This window comes from Scylla paramamosain, chromosome 5 (genome assembly GCF_035594125.1).
Source record: "Scylla paramamosain isolate STU-SP2022 chromosome 5, ASM3559412v1, whole genome shotgun sequence".
Lineage (NCBI taxonomy): Eukaryota > Metazoa > Arthropoda > Malacostraca > Decapoda > Portunidae > Scylla > Scylla paramamosain.
The window spans coordinates 28326622-28344208 of record NC_087155.1 but is presented as its reverse complement, the minus strand read 5'-3'; the positions used below and the strand labels follow the sequence as shown (position 1 = coordinate 28344208).

Below are 17587 nucleotides of genomic sequence, written 5' to 3'. Positions count from 1 at the left end.
TTTTTAAGCACTTCTTTCATGGAAGAGATGAGTGACTAATGACAGTCATTTATCGATGTATGGAACAAGTGATATAGTTAATGATGAAAAGCGATTATCTTTTTTTGGATATGATTTCAGAATTAAAAACATAATTAGAAGCACTGAATGTTCGTAACTTTTTTTTTATTATTATTATGAAAGAAGGATTTATTTTTTGACAAGGAAAAGTCACTTTCTTATTAGACGAGCACGCAGGTCGCCATGTTTGCCTCCTGCTGGCTGCCTGTCAGGTTAGCCTTAGCATTTCTTTAACCACATCGCTTCCCGTATCTTGTAAGGAAATCTTTGTCCAGACAAGCACTATATAATGGCAATAATTACTTGCATTATACTGGCTCGAACTGCAGTAGGACAAGGTCAAGGTACGTATACCATTATCCTGTCACCCAACATTAGACTTTCCAGTGGTACATAACATACATACACACGTTACCTGGGGCGAGCTCATGTTGGTTTTGACAGAATGTATCCTCATCCACAATTGAATTAAGGGACGTTTCTGGTTATTAAGAGATCAGTGACAAAGGTTAGCCTCGACCTTCTGGAAGTCCAACTGTGCTGTCAAGTTCTTCCTCTACATTCCAGGACTAGGTTTGAAATATTTATGGTTATCGCAGAACCTTACTGACTGTATCCATAATGGTGTCCAACTACACTGTCACTACTTTGAATTTAGATCGTAACTAATCAAACACCTCCGCTACACAGGATGGGGGCCAGATGTCCAGCGTGGGCGTGGTGGTGCGGGTGAGGGATGTGCAGAACACTCCCCCGGTGTTCTCTGGCTCTCTCACTGGCATTGTGAAAGAGGACGACCCTATTGGCACCAAGATCATGACCCTGCATGCGGCAGATGGGGATACAGGTGCTCCGAGACCCATCAAGTACCAGCTGATGACAAGTGAGTTACTACCCAAGTATTCCTATTCTGTTTATACAGCACTAGGCTTAGAAGTCAAATGCTTAAGCAGTGCAGAAATTCAAACTTACGAAACATTGAATTTTGATTTTATTAAGCACATATTCTTGTTAGCTTTACATGAAGAAGCACCACAGGCCTTGTATCAGTAATTCAACATTTTGTTTTCCTAAGATACTCTGGACTTCTTTACACTGGATGTCAAGTCTGGGGAACTCCGCACTGCCAAACCTCTAGACAGGGATGCCCTTCAGGTGCCTGATGGAGTGGTGAAGCTCAAGGTTAAGGTAAGTGACAGGGCATGAAGGAACACCTGCTAAATGATAAGAAAAAGATTAATGTACAAATGCTCCTCCATAAAATACCAAAACCTACAAGTAGTAAAATGTTTTCTAAGGCAGAAGATAGAAGTAATGTCACTTCTGTCTTCTGCCAAGATTAGTTTATGAAAAAATTATTTATGAAGTACTGTGGAACCTCGCCTTCTTTTAACTTAATTCACTCCAGAATGCTATTCAAAATCTAAAATGTTAGAAAACTGAAACTATTTTCCCCATAGGAATCAATGTGAAATAGAATAATCTGTTCTCAAACACCCGTTCACCATGTCTTAGCGGGTAATGACTGATGCTCCCACTGCTAAGTGGAAGCATCCCCAGCTTAGAAATTTTTATCCAGAAAGTATGTATTGAATGAACTTAGTGACACAAAACTTATCAAAAGATATTGTTTAGCCTATGCAGGCATTCTCTTTTGTCACTGATCAAGTGAGGGAAGCCTTACAGAGTGACACAGAGAGGAGCAACCCATTCATCACCAAAATGAAGGTGATCATAACACTTAGACATCTTGCTACAGGGAAAAGCTACTAGGAAAATGCAGTTTTGCATTAGTGATAGCATTATGGGCCATAAAGAGAGCCACAGGAAGCTCAGAATTACTCCTGAGTGAGTGCCGAACCTTGTTTATTTTTATCGAGGTTCTTTAATGCGATCACATTTAACTTATTTCAAAGACTGAATTACTGTCTTACCCTCTCTGTCTCTTCTCCAAATATATGAAAATGAAGGAAATATTTATAAAAACTATAAATTAGTAATAAATGGCAGCTTTTGCTATGTCTTGTAGTATTTGAAATCAAGTAACTTTGTTCGAAAATTGAATTATGGTACAGCAACTGAAGCAATTATGAGATAAAATTTTTGTTTGTTCAAAAAGGGAGATGTTCAGTAATCAAGGTTCCACTGTATATGGCAGACACAGATAACAAATACAGTAAGCTAGTAAGACTACTACAAGATGGAGAGAGACATGTTAAAAAAATTAAGAAATAGATATATGTACTCCTGCCATTACAGAGAGGAAGACATATATGTACTCCTCTACCCTTTATTTAAAGATATAGAGGGACAACCAGAAATATATGTATAGGTAACCTCAACTCCACTTTTCCAGGCTTTTGAGACAGAGAGGGGGCTGCCCGTGGGCTTGCCTGACACAGAGACAGAAGTGGAGGTGACCATCACCATCATCGACGTTAATGATGAGCCTCCAACTTTCAACAAACGAGAGTACCAAGCGTCAGTGTCAGAGAATGTGCCTGATGGGACACCACTGCCCAACCTGGACATGTTTGTTCAGGATCGTGATGTTGTAAGTTATACTAGTATTCATCTTTCAGCTCTCTCTCTCTCTCTCTCTCTCTCTCTCTCTCTCTCTCTCTCTCTCTCTCTCTCTCTCTCTCTCTCTCTCTCTCTCTCTCTCTCTCTCTCTCTCTCTCTCTCTCTCTCTCTCTCTCTCTCTCTCTCTCTCTCTCTCTCTCTCTCTCTTGTACTGGTATGTGAATTGCTTGGCTTGTAATATTTTTCAAAACTTAACTGTGATGAATTACTCAATTAGTTGTTCTTTCAGTGTTCATCTTTGTTGAATCACATAATATTCTCTGGATGATATACAGCTTAATAATTATGAGTGAACTAATGAACTAATTAGGTAAATTTCTACAGCTCCAAGATTAACTCCTTGCCATAGGATTTAGCCTCTGTTCAAGGGTTGCATTTATTGAGTTGAATTGTTAGCATGATTGATTTTTACTTAAGTAGTGTTGTGGCTTAAAAAGATGGGGGAGAAATATTATCATCTAGCATTATTTTGCATGAAATGGAATTAACATTTATAATGTTCACCTTGGAGCTGTATAAATAATGATAGTCAAAGTGATTTGAAAGGTATATTTGATCTCATTTTATCTTTATTTCCTGCTTAAGTAAGGTTTTTCATGTTTCTAGTTTGGATTTGACCGGCATGATCCTCCTGTCTTATATGTTATTTGAATCTGAGTTTTGCTTTACCTCAGTTACTAACACTTACTTCATTGTGTCTGTTTCAGGGGTTCTTCTCCGTATTCAGCCTGCGTTTGGTGGACTCCTCTGGGATGTTTAGTGTAGAGCCTTCACTTGCCTCAGGATCCTCATCTGTCAGCATCAGAGTTGCCAAAGGTCCTCTGGATTTTGAAAATCCTAACCAGCGCAAGTTCCTTCTTCAGGTGAGTCCTCATTCATGAGGTATAGTAGAGAAATTTTTTTCTCTATCTTTTGTACTTTTACACACATCCATTAGCTGTTCCTTTTCAAAATTTTAAGCACTGAATTTGATAACCTGTGTATACTTTAACTTCTAAACTCCCTCAGGTTGTAGCTGAGGAGACTCTTACCAACCCCCGGCTATCCTCAACGGCCACAGTTGTTGTCTCTGTCACTGACACCAATGACAACTCCCCACAATTTGATCAGGAGGCATATACAGCCCTTGTATCCGAAACAGCCAATCCTGGCACTGTTGTCACCACCATTGTGGCTTCTGACCGTGACACAGGAATGTTTGGCTCTGACGGCATCAAATATTCCCTCTTTGGTAATGGAGCAGAGAAGTAAGTGTCAGAATTGTTGGAAGAAAACCTATTTTGTTTCTCCTTTGTAACTTATTCTAGTAAAGTACATAGTTGAATTTACAATGTAACAAAGTTGTGCATATGATGGTTGTGTACTTAGATTTTCTATTTTTTTTTTTTTTTTTTTTTTTTTTTTTTTTTTTTTTTTTCTTGAAATCTATAATAATGGTTTAATGTGAATGCATTGTAAATTATGTGGCTTCATTTCCCCAAGTTACTCCAGTTGTCTCAGACTGATTGCAATTTCATTAGTAAAATGAGTCTCCTTATAGATGGTATACATTAAGGTGTTTTTAAGGAAGTAATATCTACTTATATTTTAGTGAGGTAATAAATGTGCTGTCACTTGTTTATTACTTTAAATTCTAATCCTTTGCATTATGATCTTGTCCTTTTAACCTTTTCTTTCTAATTTTATTCTTTTCTGTCTTTGTAAAGATTTGATGTGGATGAAACAACAGGGGTTATCACAGTGGCCTTCTGTGATACACCTGGCCACCGCAATTGTCTGGACTATGAAAAGCGGCCGACATACTTCCTCTCTTTCCAGGTGTGTGCAACTCAGTTCATACCTGTCTTCAATACATTGATTATGTAAAAACACTGATTGTTAGATGTATTTATATACATGACATAAACCAGACAGCTATTTCTGTATGCAGTATCTTAAACTTTCCTATTACCCTCTAACAGGCAATAGACAATGGTGGTGAGGGTCACACAACAGTGGTCCCAGTCAGAATATCGCTGGAGGACAGCAATGACAACCCACCAAAATTCACACAACAACAATTTCGTGCAGTAATTGATGAAGGTGCCTCAGACTTCGACCCTCCTCTCATAGTGACGGTATGGCAGCCAGGATTTGATTGGATGGTTTTTTCCAGGATGTGATTAGGAATCTTGTATCAAACATATAACACACACTTACTTGTGCTGTATAAGTACTAACCTCCTTTGTAGTCTTCACCCATCACCATGTTATAGCCCTTTACCATTTGTCCATAGTAGTAGATGGTACAACTTGGAGTATGTCTTGTGTAGTGGAATAGATTGTGTTTGATTTACCACAGGTTCAGAAGCTATTGATAGAGAGTAATATAAACTCCTTGACATTTGCTTCACCTTATCCAGAGTTGTTGAAAGTGATTGTCATGTGTTCTAATGTTCTCATTAATGTTACTTTTCAATATATTACTTCTTTCTTCACCCTCTGCCAGTTGTTATATAATTATGTTAAGCATGATTGTTTTAAAAAACAGTGTGTTGCTATCTTCACACTCTGCCAGTTATTATCTCTGTTTATCATGATCCTCTTCATTGTATTGCTCCTCTCATTTCCTTATATTGTACCCTTCTCTCTCGCACCTCTGTCTTTCAACTTCCTCATCCTCACACTTTTAGTGTGTCATACCTCCAGTGTCTTATGTCCAGTCTTCATATTTTTTTCATCACAATGCCTGCTCCTAACTTCTAGCAGAGCTTAGGTAGCTCAGGTTTTTTTTTTTCACTGTCTATCTGTGATAAATCCAACATGTCTCCATTGTATCCCATCAGGCTGAGGATCCTGATGCCACTTCCAGTGTAGTGTACAGTCTGGTAGGTGGGGACCCAACAGGACTCTTCACCATTGATCCCAGCACTGGCCGAGTGCGGGTGGCCAGTGAGTCTGGGCTAGACATGTCCAATCTGAAGACTGACCACATCATTCTAACTGTGGAGGTGAGGTCTTATATCAGGAGCTTTCTGTGTGGATAGGATTATTTATATTCTGTTTTAGATTTGCAGTCATGAGTGTGAATTAAGATTATTGCAGAATGGACTTTAGTGTGTATTGCCAAAAGTATTAATTTGTGTTTGTCCTCACACTGATATACTTGTTTCCTCCCACCTCTGCTCCTCCTTGTACTGGTGTGGTGTACCTCAGGCCAGTGATGGCAAGGGCTCCCACACTGCCAACGTGAGAGTCTCCGTGAGGGACGCCAACAACAATGTCCCTATTTTCAGCAAAAAGGAGTACCTGGCAGCCGTCCAGGAAAACTCCCCAATAGGTATATGTCCCATTAATATTTCTCTCTCTCTCTCTCTCTCTCTCTCTCTCTCTCTCTCTCTCTCTCTCTCTCTCTCTCTCTCTCTCTCTCTCTCTCTCTCTCTCTCTCTCTCTCTCTCTCTCTCTCTCTCTCTCTCTCTCTCTCTCTCTCTCTCTCTCTCTCTCTCTCTCTCTCTCTCTCTCAATCTCCACTTAGAACTGTTATTATTTGATAAAAAGGCTTCAAACTTTTCAGTATAATGACTCATTTGATTACTTATTCAGCCAAAAAAAAGTATCCTGTCATCAGTGAACAATCATTCCTTATTAGCAGAGAATGTCATTGCTCAGACTTTGCCTTCCCTTCTTCCACCAGGGAGTGTTGTGGAGCAGGTGTCAGCCACTGATGCAGACACCGGGGACAATGCTGTCATCACTTATCGTATTCAGCGAGGTGGATATGATGATTTTGCCATTGACGGTGACACAGGAATGATTACAGTTGCCAGGAAAATCGATTTTGATCGCCGACAGAGTTATCATGTTGAAATTCTGGCAATTGATGGAGGTAATGTGCTTTTATAAATCTTTGTGATATGCATTTTCCTCTATCAGTGTTAATTCAGCAAGTGTAGATTCTTATGTACCCAGAAACACACATGCAGAGTAAAAAACAAGATGTTGAAATCTGCAAGAATGTAAATGGAATTACTTGTATTTGATCTGCCTAGTGCCAGTCAACACTTCTCTTCTACTATACCTTGCTTTGATTTAGGTATTATTGTTCTGAAGATAAGCATTTTTATTTTTAGAATTCCCATATTTAAGTAGCTTATTGATAATTTTTTTTATTAGTATAAACAGTTTATTTTCTGTTGCCTTAGATTTGACCAAAATTATAGTGAATATCTGTAGTAATGTGCATTTATAATTTCATTGCTATATTTTTTTCTTTTTTTTTCTTTTTCTTTTTGATGGTAATGACTACATCAGTTTCTAATCTGTTCTTTTCCTTTGTGACAGGCTTCCCACAACAGACATCTACTGCTTCACTGACTATCAGCATCATAGACAACAATGATAAAAACCCATACTTCACTCCCACAACCCAGCGCACACAGGTATATCACCATTACTCTTGCATCAAAGTGTTATCCAGCTTTAAATAAATACAGGCTTTTATTAGCAATGTTTCACAGAGTTGGAGCATGAATCTTATAAGTATTTATTGAATATGTTTTTATCATTTTGAAGAATTAAATTGAAGTAGATGCAGGAAAGTTGAAGGATCACATCCTGTATAAAGATAAAACTATGACTGGAATCACTCGTAATGCCGAAGTGATCACTGGCATTATTATTATTATGGATACTTCACTCCTGTCTGGGGAGATGTAAAATCCTATGAGGATACTGTACACATGCCAAGTTATTTATTTAGAATCATACCTCCTGTCCCCATCCCTACCCACAAGTACTGCTCCATGCTTCTCACACACTGGAAGAGATAATCCCTCTTTCATTTGTAATTCTTCCTACAAGAATACCCAGGGTAAATCAGTGGTATCAATGACTTGGTCACCAAGGTTCTTTTGCTACAATTAGTCTTCATCCTCCCTCCTTGGCCTCTCTTTTTTTTCCTGCCAGGTCTCAGAGGATGTGACTGTAGGGACAACCTTCTATACCTTGGCTGCCCAAGATCCTGATGTGGCAGGAAATGATTCTCTGGTGTTTGGTGTGGAGCCTCCAGTTTCTGCAGTAAATAGTGATGGGCGCCTGGTGGAGGGACCTCAGCTAGAAGCACTGATGGTGAGTAGTTCAAGACAGGGTGTTTGCATGCATATGCATATAGATTCACTCTTCTTTTCCCTTATAGTATATAATGCAGTATTGTTCTCATTAGTACAATTGTTCAAGTATTTCAGAGTGTAGATGAATGTCAATCCAAGCATTCAGATAGTCACTTTTGTTGCTTTTTTGTGGAGGTGTGAGAGTACTGCATAGATAATTCATTGTTTTGCACTTTTAAATCAAAGGATCTGATGAAGAGGTGTGATTATAACAAAAGAAAATTGTGTAATCTGATAAAATAGATAAACCTGTAAAGGAGGTGCTGTTGACTCAACACAAATTGGCCATGTTTAAAATTCACAGTTGCATGTCCATGTATCCATGATGTCTGACTCCCTCCCAGAGCATCTCCCAAGGGGATGACTGTAGCAGAAGAGCCTCCATCCCTCTATTCAGCCATTCCCTTACTTGCATGCAGTTGCATGAACAGATAAAAATCAGACTTTGCTCATGAGAAATTTGTTGTTTCATGAATCACCATTACTGGATTTCAGCTTACAATGGTTTGACTCATGAAATTATCAATTCTTAGTGGATTTATTAGAGAGAAGTTGGGTTTATTGGAATATAACTTAATATCATAAGAAATTATCCATTCACGTCAGGATCAAGGAACCTTACTATTGAGTTGGATGGGGATCAACAGAATAGGCAATCAAGATAATGAATATTATACTGATAAGGGAGTGCAGCATCATTTGTCTTGTAACATTATTCCCTTCCTGCACAGGAGGTGTTCAGTGTGGACCCAGCAACAGGAAGTGTGACAGTGGCCAAGTCACTGGACCGCACAGTGGCCACAGAAGTGACTCTTGCTGTGACAGTGACAGATGTGTCTGCTACACCTCCCCAGGTATGTGTGTGTGTATATGCACATTTGTATTGATATTTTAAGGACTATGGTTCATAAATTGTGCATGTGTGTGTCTTGAAGTGATAAGTGGTAGTGATGAGTATGTTGTCCCCGTATTGCTAAGGTTGGTCATGGGAGCCTCGTCATCACCATCGTGGATGTGAATGACTTCCCACCCATTTTTCCTCCTCCATGGAGCCCTGACAGCCCAATCCTCCTTGTGAAAGTAGCAGAAGAGCTTCCTCTTGGATCTCTCCTCACCACCATTACTGCCTCTGATGTTGACTCCAACATAGGTAAATAGAGAAATAAGGGGCAGGATGGGGAGACTGAATCTCAAATATAGGTTTATAGACAGTGTGTTTTTAATATTAACATAAAAATGGTCTTAGTGTGAACTCCAAAAAGGCTCAGACTGGCATGTACTTTAATCACTGATGACCTGGTATTCTGACATGAAAATTCAAGAGGGAATTTAGATTTGTAAGCATCCAATCTTCCATTGGTTTGTGTAAGATTTACTTTAGATGTATCAGTGAAAGTTGGATTGATACCATGGTTCTGAACTCTAGTGATTATGCTGCTTAAAATGATGTAGCTATTAATTAATAGTTTGTTTTATTAATTTATTTAATTGCCTTATTCCATCATCTAACAGGAGGGTACTCACTGAGTGAGCCATCAGAGCACTTTGGCCTAGACAATGCAACAGGGGTGGTGACTGTCAAGGCACGACTGGACTATGAGACTCAACCAGAGTTAAGCTTTGTGGTGGTGGCCCATGACACTGGTGTCCCCTCCCTCTCTGCCTCAGCCACTGTTGTTGTTCAGGTGATGTGTGTTCTGTTGCTTCATTTAGGAATCATATTTTGTAGAATAAATAGCAGATGTTTGTCTGATATTACCTTTTGGACAAATTTTTCTCCATGAAATATGTTGTCAGGCAATGTCCTACACAGTAACTTTTATTTTCTTAATAAAAGTTTACCTAAATAGTGAAAATGGTGTTCAAGCAAAGGGTTTCTTTTAAGACTATTCAGTTCATGCATATTATATGCACTTGATATCTTGGGTAATTGAGACTTCCAATAACATGAAATATCATCCCAACAGATAGCAGTAACATTACTGTTTTGCAGCTCAATAACATCAATGATGAGGAACCTGTGTTTGGTAAACCTATCTATGATGGTGAGGTGCCAGAGAACTCACCTGCAGGGACACCCATCATCAATGTGACAGCTGTGGATGCAGATAAGGGGATGTTTGGAGTTGTTACCTACTCACTTGCAGGTTTGTGTCCTTGTTAGCTTTTCAGTACTTATCATTATCATAATTTTGATGTTCTGTACTTACTGGCATGTGTGTCAGTCTTGATCATTTAATTGTTTCTTGTCAAGCTGCAGAGCTTCTAAGTCTCTTTCCATAGTCTTAGATCTTTTGAGTACCCTTTCAGCTATTTATACCGAACTTTCTAAGGTTTATCTCCCAGGTTTGTAGCTCTTCCCAGAGTACTCTCTGTCTTCTCTCAACACCATCTCAGTCTCCCCCCACTTCTCTTAACATCTGACAAATACACAATCTCCCAATCACTTCTGCTCATAATCTGTGATCTTTCATCCCCTCATAGATCTGTTGGATAGTGACATAGTACACATCTGTCTTATCATCCTTATCCCTGTGCAAAACTGCTTTATTGCTTGCACCTGCCATGCACCTTCAGTTATTACAGAGGTATCATCTTCATAAAATCATAACCTTTTATTTATGTTCATTTATCCTCAACCTCTTGGATTTTATGCCCTTGATCCATCCTCTGAACTTGGCTATTGTTTGGGACACACACTGTAATTAGCACCAAAGCCTCCCATACAAGTTTTATTTAAAAATCACAAGACTAATCTATGGAGTGAACAAGAAATTCAAAATAAACCTGTGCACACATTTATTGAAAATTTGGAACTCAAGTTCCTGCTCATCCTTACTTTTATGAGAGCACTTACATATATTTGTATCAATGTTCTTACAAGTTCCTCTTTGTCTCCATCTCATGACCAGTTTAGCTGATAAACTATCATAGGATTTATCAAACTACAACTGTTGTTTTGCTCTGAGTTAAAAGATCATTGAAGTGTACAGTTATACATATATGGTAGTGTCTGCTATCATTAGCTGGATGATTTGACTCTCCCACAGGTGATCATCATGAACATTTTGCCATTGATGACAATGGTTTAGTAACGGTGCAGAATGGTGCACTGCTGGACCGGGAGACTTTAGCTGCTGTGGTGCTGCGTGTTGTGGCAACGGATGAAGCACCAGAGAACCACAGACACCAATCCTCTGTTCCAGTGGGTTGATCAATAACCTTTCTATCCATACCTCCCATCATTCTCTCTCTCTCTCTCTCTCTCTCTCTCTCTCTCTCTCTCTCTCTCTCTCTCTCTCTCTCTCTCTCTCTCTCTCTCTCTCTCTCTCTCTCTCTCTCTCTCTTGATTCCTGAATTTAATTGATTGCTATATGGAATTAATATCTAATCATGAGATCCCAAAAGCTTTATTTTCCAAATGCATTGTACATTAACAACTAGTTAATGTTTTTGTTGTTCATTACATTATGGTTCACTCAGTACATAATAGTTCATCACACTATTATTCTCCCTTAACCATTATTTCCTCAGCTTCACATTGCTATCACGGACACCAATGACCATCCACCAGTGTTCAGCCAAGACTACTACTCAGCTAGTGTGGTGGAAAACCTTCCCCTGGACCCACCAGCACCCATTGTGCAGGTCACAGCCCATGACAAGGATGAAGGACTCAATGCTCTTGTCTGGTACACCATCACTGAGGGAAATGACCAAGGTCTGTCATCAGCATCGGTGCGCGTTATCACTATAAATTATTGCGATAATTTATACACGATAACACGATATGCGATAACGATATTGGGTTATTATCCGATAATTATTTTTTCCATTTTATCATTTCATTGGTATCACTGATACTTTTGGTTCCAAACTAGTGATAATCAATAATTTTATTTTTTGGAACATGAGCATGTTGAAGTTTTAAACTCAAAATTAAATGTAGTTATTTTACTTAAAACATTACTTTTCATTAGTGAAGAGACAGGATAAACATTGAATTTGAATTTTTTTTTTTCTAACTTTTCTAAGATAAAGATAAAAATAAAGATTTTGGTTTATCAACTTTCTTATTTAAAATATCAATATCGTTATTACTAGTATCAGAATTTTGGATTTATCGATTATCGGTTATTGGGCAATAGATTTATCACCAGTTATCAATTATTGGTTATCACCAATAAGGTTATCGTTATCAATTTATTTGTTATGTTGATAAATTTTCTGGTTATTGCGCCCAGGTATGGTCATCAGTCCAATGACTTGTTCCTGCTTATAGCTTTGATATATATTTTTGGTATCAAGAATGACAATGCCCTCATGGTGTAGGGTTTAGCCTGTTTGTCTTACAGCTGAGAGATCCTGGATTCAAATCTCAGGCTGGCAGAAGACACATTTTTTGTGTCCAAGACTGATCCCAATAATCCCATATACAAGTATATGTCAATCTGACAATCCTGGGAAATAGCTTTGTGAACTTTCTCAGTGTTTTCCACCACTGTTGGCTGACAGTAATCCAAGATACTTTTCAGTGACTGATATCCACCACCTTTCAAGCCATAAAAATCAGTTGAAAGTTTGTGTACACCCCATAGCTTGATCTCAGATAGACATCTTCAGTATCTTTTACATAGATGTTATTAGCAATTCTGCAGTTTTCTCAAGTTTTAAGACTGAGCATGGTGCAAACATGCATTGCTCATGAAAACCCATCAATTTGCAAATCACAATAAACACATGACAAACTTCTGCTAATGTGATCAACACAGGTACAGATGTTCATAGCAAGCCATCTACTACAGATCTGCACAACACATAGGCTGCTACTCAGATGCCAGTGACAGTGCTGTCTTATTGTTGCAGAACATTATTCTGGAAATTAGTGACTATACCTTATGCAATCTAACGAGAAGGATTGAAGTGATGAAAACTCTAAATCAAAAGTGATATGTATCTTTTAGTGTGGTGATCATCCTACTCTTGGTTTCTGATGATCTTGTGATTCACAGGAGCCTTCTACTTGGACCCAAGAACAGGGATTCTCTACCCAGCCCGACCACTCCTGGCCAATCCAAGCAACTACAATCTGACCATAGTGGCCAGAGATGTCAATGGCACTGGTAGGTTTTCTCCTTTTCCTTTCCACATGATTAATAGATTAGATATGTATATAGTAATGATGATGACAATGTGTAAGCATATATACAGGTAGATTAAAGTTGACTGATGTCACTTAGCATCTATTTAAAATTAAATCTTTTATTTATACATCTAGACCTATCTGTTACATAGTAGTTTTATTTACTCTATATAACATAGTGTATTTTCTAAAAGGTCCCAATAGTGAAAGAGTATACTCAAGAAAAAACATGTGCCGTTGAAAAAAAAAATAATCCACTCACTTATTCTACATGCTTTGCAAATACAGTTTGGTAATATGAACACTGCTTTATGTACCTCTCTATTCATCAGGTGAATACAGTGACCAAACACTTGTGCACATCACAGTCCTGCCTCAGAACCAGCACAAACCCAAATTCATCTCCCCTGGCTTACCCAACACTACAGTAATGGTCCAAGAGGTGAGTGGAAGAAAACCAAGGCTTAGATCTTAACTGGAGACTTGTATGTGGTGAAGGTTCAGTTTGTATGAAGTATTTTACACTTGAAATATCATAAATACAAGAAGCTTAATTGATATTTTATCTTATCAGAACCCTTTTTACTGCTTCTACTATAGGTAGTGTCAACCATTTTATAGCCTTATTTATGTCAGAGTAATTCATGTAATGCATTACATTTCCCCAACTTTTTTTCTCTCGTGCAATCTATATGCTGATGAGTAAATATTTGTTTAATCATTGGCTATCTATAACTTTCTTCCCTTAGTGTTCCTATAACGTTATTTCTGATTTTATAAGATTGCAAATAAAAATAGTACCTACATTATCACACTATTTTCTCCCCTTTGTTTTTTTATGAGGTTTTATACATTAATTCTATTATGTCTAATATACTATATATTTCAGCATATAATACATCACCGGAATCATCCTAAAAAAAACACAAAAAAAAGTGGGTTGCTCTATATGTCAAATACAAAAACAATGACCTTAAAATTTTATGCAAAATACCATTGTAAATAAACAGCAACCTTTTGTTATGACTTTTGGGGGAGTTATACATAGTAAAATAGGAATTCATTTTAAGGAAATGTGCTGAAACATATTCCCGTTGAAACATGTAAACAAAATTGAATGTAGTACAACTGTAACAGACCTCTGCTGGCATCATATACGAATGGACAAAGCAGGAGGCTGCGTGAATATTCCGCAGTTTTTTCCAAAGCTGAAGGAGCTATATAAAGGTCTTCAAGGCATGGAACCCCAAGCTAAGCAACAAAGGAAAGTAAACTAGGGAGCAGGTGAATCTCTCCAGCTTACAATGTTACGTAGGGATGAAGTCCATATACTGAGAAAAAAAATCAAGAATGTTGGTGTATCTAATCAAAAGATGATATATAGGAGAAGATTACAGCCAACAGCCTGACACACGCAGGCGGCGCAAGGCAATGGTTTGTTTGTGTTCAGGAAAACTGATCGTACCGCATATAATTTTACACCATCTTCGTCCATCCATCCTTTTTCATGAAAATGTACAAAAACATCTGGCGGGAATTTTATTTTAGGTTTAGTTTTGCACTAATACACGTAAGGTATTTTATTAATTGTACTGATATATCATCTCAGTTGTTTGATGCTCATTGACCTAAACTTCACTACAGATGATTTGGTAGTTTGGGTGTTGTCTTATACCACCAATATCAGCTAAAACCACTAAATTCAGACTGAAATTTGCTAGTCTTCTTATAAAAAAATCGTCTTATCCACTGAAATATGTGGTAATTTGTTTATTTACTCAGTAAGAAACCAGAAATTGAAATTAACCATTATAGAGCAACTGACAGTGAATTGAAATGTTGCTTTATATCTGATTAAATGGCATCACATTTCCTTTCCTTTAGAACTGGAACTCAGCTGTGCAGGAGGTAATCACTGTCCTTGCTGAGGACAAGGACTCAGGAGCAAATGGTGAGGTCCGCTACCACCTGCGTATTGGTGAACAGGTCGTGCAGGACACTCCTGAGTTCCACCTCAACCCCACCACTGGCCTTCTCACCACCAAACGCATCCTTGACAGGGAGGAGCAGAGCAAGTATGAGGTAAGCTGGCAGAGAAGGATACTTTTTTGTGATCAGTTGGTTGACTATTTTAATTGCACAATTTGTTGCAGAAAATGTGTGTTGTGTTGCATCAATAAAGGGCAAACTAACTAGGTGGTTTTCATGTTCTAGGACACAAGATCACTGGATTGTGTAATTCTGTATTTAGGAGTATGTTAGTACATATCATGTATTGAACTTTGTTTTGTTAGGATATGATATTAAATTTATGTAGCAGAAGAGGGATACAGCTTGGCCACACACACTGCCAATGTACAGACTAAATATATTATTTTACATTGGAAATACAAACCTACTCAGTCTGTTGTGTTGTCTTGCTGCCTGAGGAGCATGAAAATGAGTTTCTACATTAGCTGTACTTTTGACTCATCTGTGAGATATCATCTATATTGTCTTCCTTAAATATTATAAGGACTCTGTGTTACTTTAAAGTTTAAAGCATTTGGCACTACTTTTTATTTGTATTAAGAGGCAGTAAACAAGGGCTTGATGTATGAAAGCAAAATCTGTCCTTCCAGCTTGTGTTGATGGCGAAGGATCAAGGATCACCAATATCGTACGAGACCCTGCGATTCCTCACTGTGGTGGTGAAGGACCAGAATGACAATCGTCCTATGTTCCCTAAAGACAACCTGCCCCAGTCCTACCGCTTTAGCATCACAGAGAACACTGCAAAGCACACGCTAATTGGTATGCAATCTCACATGTTCCTTTAAATACTATTAAAAGGGTAACTACAACATGAATCTCCTCTTGATTTTGTCCATTCATTTCACCATTACACAGTTCTTTTTGCTCTCCTTCCCTTAAAAGATTGTTAGATAAAATCATTTTGATGTTCATTTGACAAATATTTTGAGACTGGACATTTTGTTTGATTACTGCATAAATTTTGTCTTTTCCGTTGTTAATCACTTGTCTTGGTTAAGGTGATTTAACCTTAATTTCAAGAATCCAAAGTATTTTGTACAACAATATCCAGTTGGTATCTTCCTTAGTAGACAGCTCTTGTCATATAGAGTTGAATAATTAGATAGAAGCCACCACAGACTGCTCACATTACTCCTCTTCCCTCATAGGCCAGCTTCAAGCACATGATCCTGATGATGGCATTAATGCCAAGATCTTTTATTACTTGGTGTCGGGCAACTCGCATGAAAGCTTCTACCTAGACAAGCTACATGGGAAGCTATACACCAATGTCGTGCTGGATCGGGAGCAGCGTGCCTCCTATACCTTAGTGATCAAAGCTACAAATGATCCAAACTTCATCATAGACCCTGAGCAGGAGGTTGTGCATGATCCTGAGGATCCCACTCAGGCCATTGTCACCATTAATGTTGAGGATGAGAATGACACACCACCACTCTTCCTTCAGAATGTTTATTATGCTGGTGAGTTTGTATGCTGTAGTTCCAGGGTTTAATTAATATGTTGACATTTTTGTAAATAAATTGTAAATAGTAGATTGAAAAAGGAGCTTTATGGACATAAAATTTATAACCTCTTCTGTGTCTAGGTTAAGTTATTAGAAAATTCTGTCCATAGTAGAATAATAAAAATTTAAAATCTTATCTATCAGGTGTATCGCACAAAGCTGAGGTAGAACGCTTTGTAAGGATGGTGAGTGCTGTGGACGGAGATGCAGGAATCAACGGGTCACTCTCATATTCCATCAGAGCTTCCAACCTCTTCCGGCCAGGTGAGTGAAAGGAGGTGCTGCTGCTATGGTTAACTTTAAAAAGACCTTCCAAGATTAATTTATTTATTCCACCTGTAAGACAAGTGTGTACACCATGACTTGCTGCTTGGAGTACACCAAATATGAAAAAAATTTAAGAGCTTGTTAATTATTTGATGGGATTAAGAATACAGTAAAACCAAATGTGACACATAACTGGCACATCTCACCAGCATCTTTTGATTCTGAATACCAAATGAATGAAGATGCAAAAAAAAAGTTATCTGTTCATAAAATGCATGATTTGCTCAGGTGTGTGTATTGATTTTAATGAGTTAGAATAGATAATAACATTTGGATACTCCCTTGAGGATCCCTTTCCTCTGATACATCCTGAAAATAGTTAATAACAAATTTGGATACTCCCTTGAGGGTCCTATACCTATGATACATTCTGAAGATCCATTAAATAAACAGCATTACTATTTTCTGCAGGAGACACCAAGGCTATCGGTTCAATTATTCCATCGCCATTCAACATCTCCCAGGATGGCAAGCTGACTACAGCCTCCCTCATGTCTCAGTATCGTCGCCATCGCTTCCTCCTTCAGATACAGGCCAAGGAGGAAGCACCACCATACCGCATTGCTAGTTGTGATGTCAACGTGAGTCTCAACTTATAAGTGATATACACAAAAACATTGAGATTCACTTTCATGTTTGTCTTAGTTCAGACAGGCACATTGATTTTGTGAAATGAAGTATTAGAGTCAGGAGATAAATATTACATGAATTACCTCAACTAAGTGCCATGGCTTATCCATCAAAATTCTCTTTAAGAATAGATATCTTTCAAATTGGTACAGAAAA

At 38.1% G+C, this 17587-nt stretch overlaps 1 protein-coding gene across 1 annotated transcript in view; it reads left to right on the top strand.

Moving 5' to 3' along the window:
- Positions 1 to 17587, top strand: part of LOC135100783 (cadherin-87A-like) — a 69748-nt gene that overhangs the window by 42615 nt on the left and 9546 nt on the right. Inside the window, exons 7-31 of the mRNA XM_064004101.1 lie at positions 751 to 943; positions 1136 to 1248; positions 2417 to 2614; positions 3351 to 3506; positions 3652 to 3890; positions 4350 to 4461; positions 4605 to 4760; positions 5469 to 5633; positions 5839 to 5962; positions 6317 to 6508; positions 6964 to 7061; positions 7588 to 7749; positions 8522 to 8644; positions 8769 to 8940; positions 9303 to 9475; positions 9784 to 9937; positions 10841 to 10995; positions 11325 to 11511; positions 12803 to 12913; positions 13266 to 13375; positions 14818 to 15015; positions 15555 to 15726; positions 16116 to 16430; positions 16619 to 16738; positions 17213 to 17382. Coding sequence (XP_063860171.1) covers positions 751 to 943; positions 1136 to 1248; positions 2417 to 2614; positions 3351 to 3506; positions 3652 to 3890; positions 4350 to 4461; positions 4605 to 4760; positions 5469 to 5633; positions 5839 to 5962; positions 6317 to 6508; positions 6964 to 7061; positions 7588 to 7749; positions 8522 to 8644; positions 8769 to 8940; positions 9303 to 9475; positions 9784 to 9937; positions 10841 to 10995; positions 11325 to 11511; positions 12803 to 12913; positions 13266 to 13375; positions 14818 to 15015; positions 15555 to 15726; positions 16116 to 16430; positions 16619 to 16738; positions 17213 to 17382 — 4068 coding nt within the window. The remainder of the gene's footprint in view (positions 1 to 750; positions 944 to 1135; positions 1249 to 2416; positions 2615 to 3350; positions 3507 to 3651; positions 3891 to 4349; positions 4462 to 4604; positions 4761 to 5468; positions 5634 to 5838; positions 5963 to 6316; positions 6509 to 6963; positions 7062 to 7587; positions 7750 to 8521; positions 8645 to 8768; positions 8941 to 9302; positions 9476 to 9783; positions 9938 to 10840; positions 10996 to 11324; positions 11512 to 12802; positions 12914 to 13265; positions 13376 to 14817; positions 15016 to 15554; positions 15727 to 16115; positions 16431 to 16618; positions 16739 to 17212; positions 17383 to 17587) is intronic.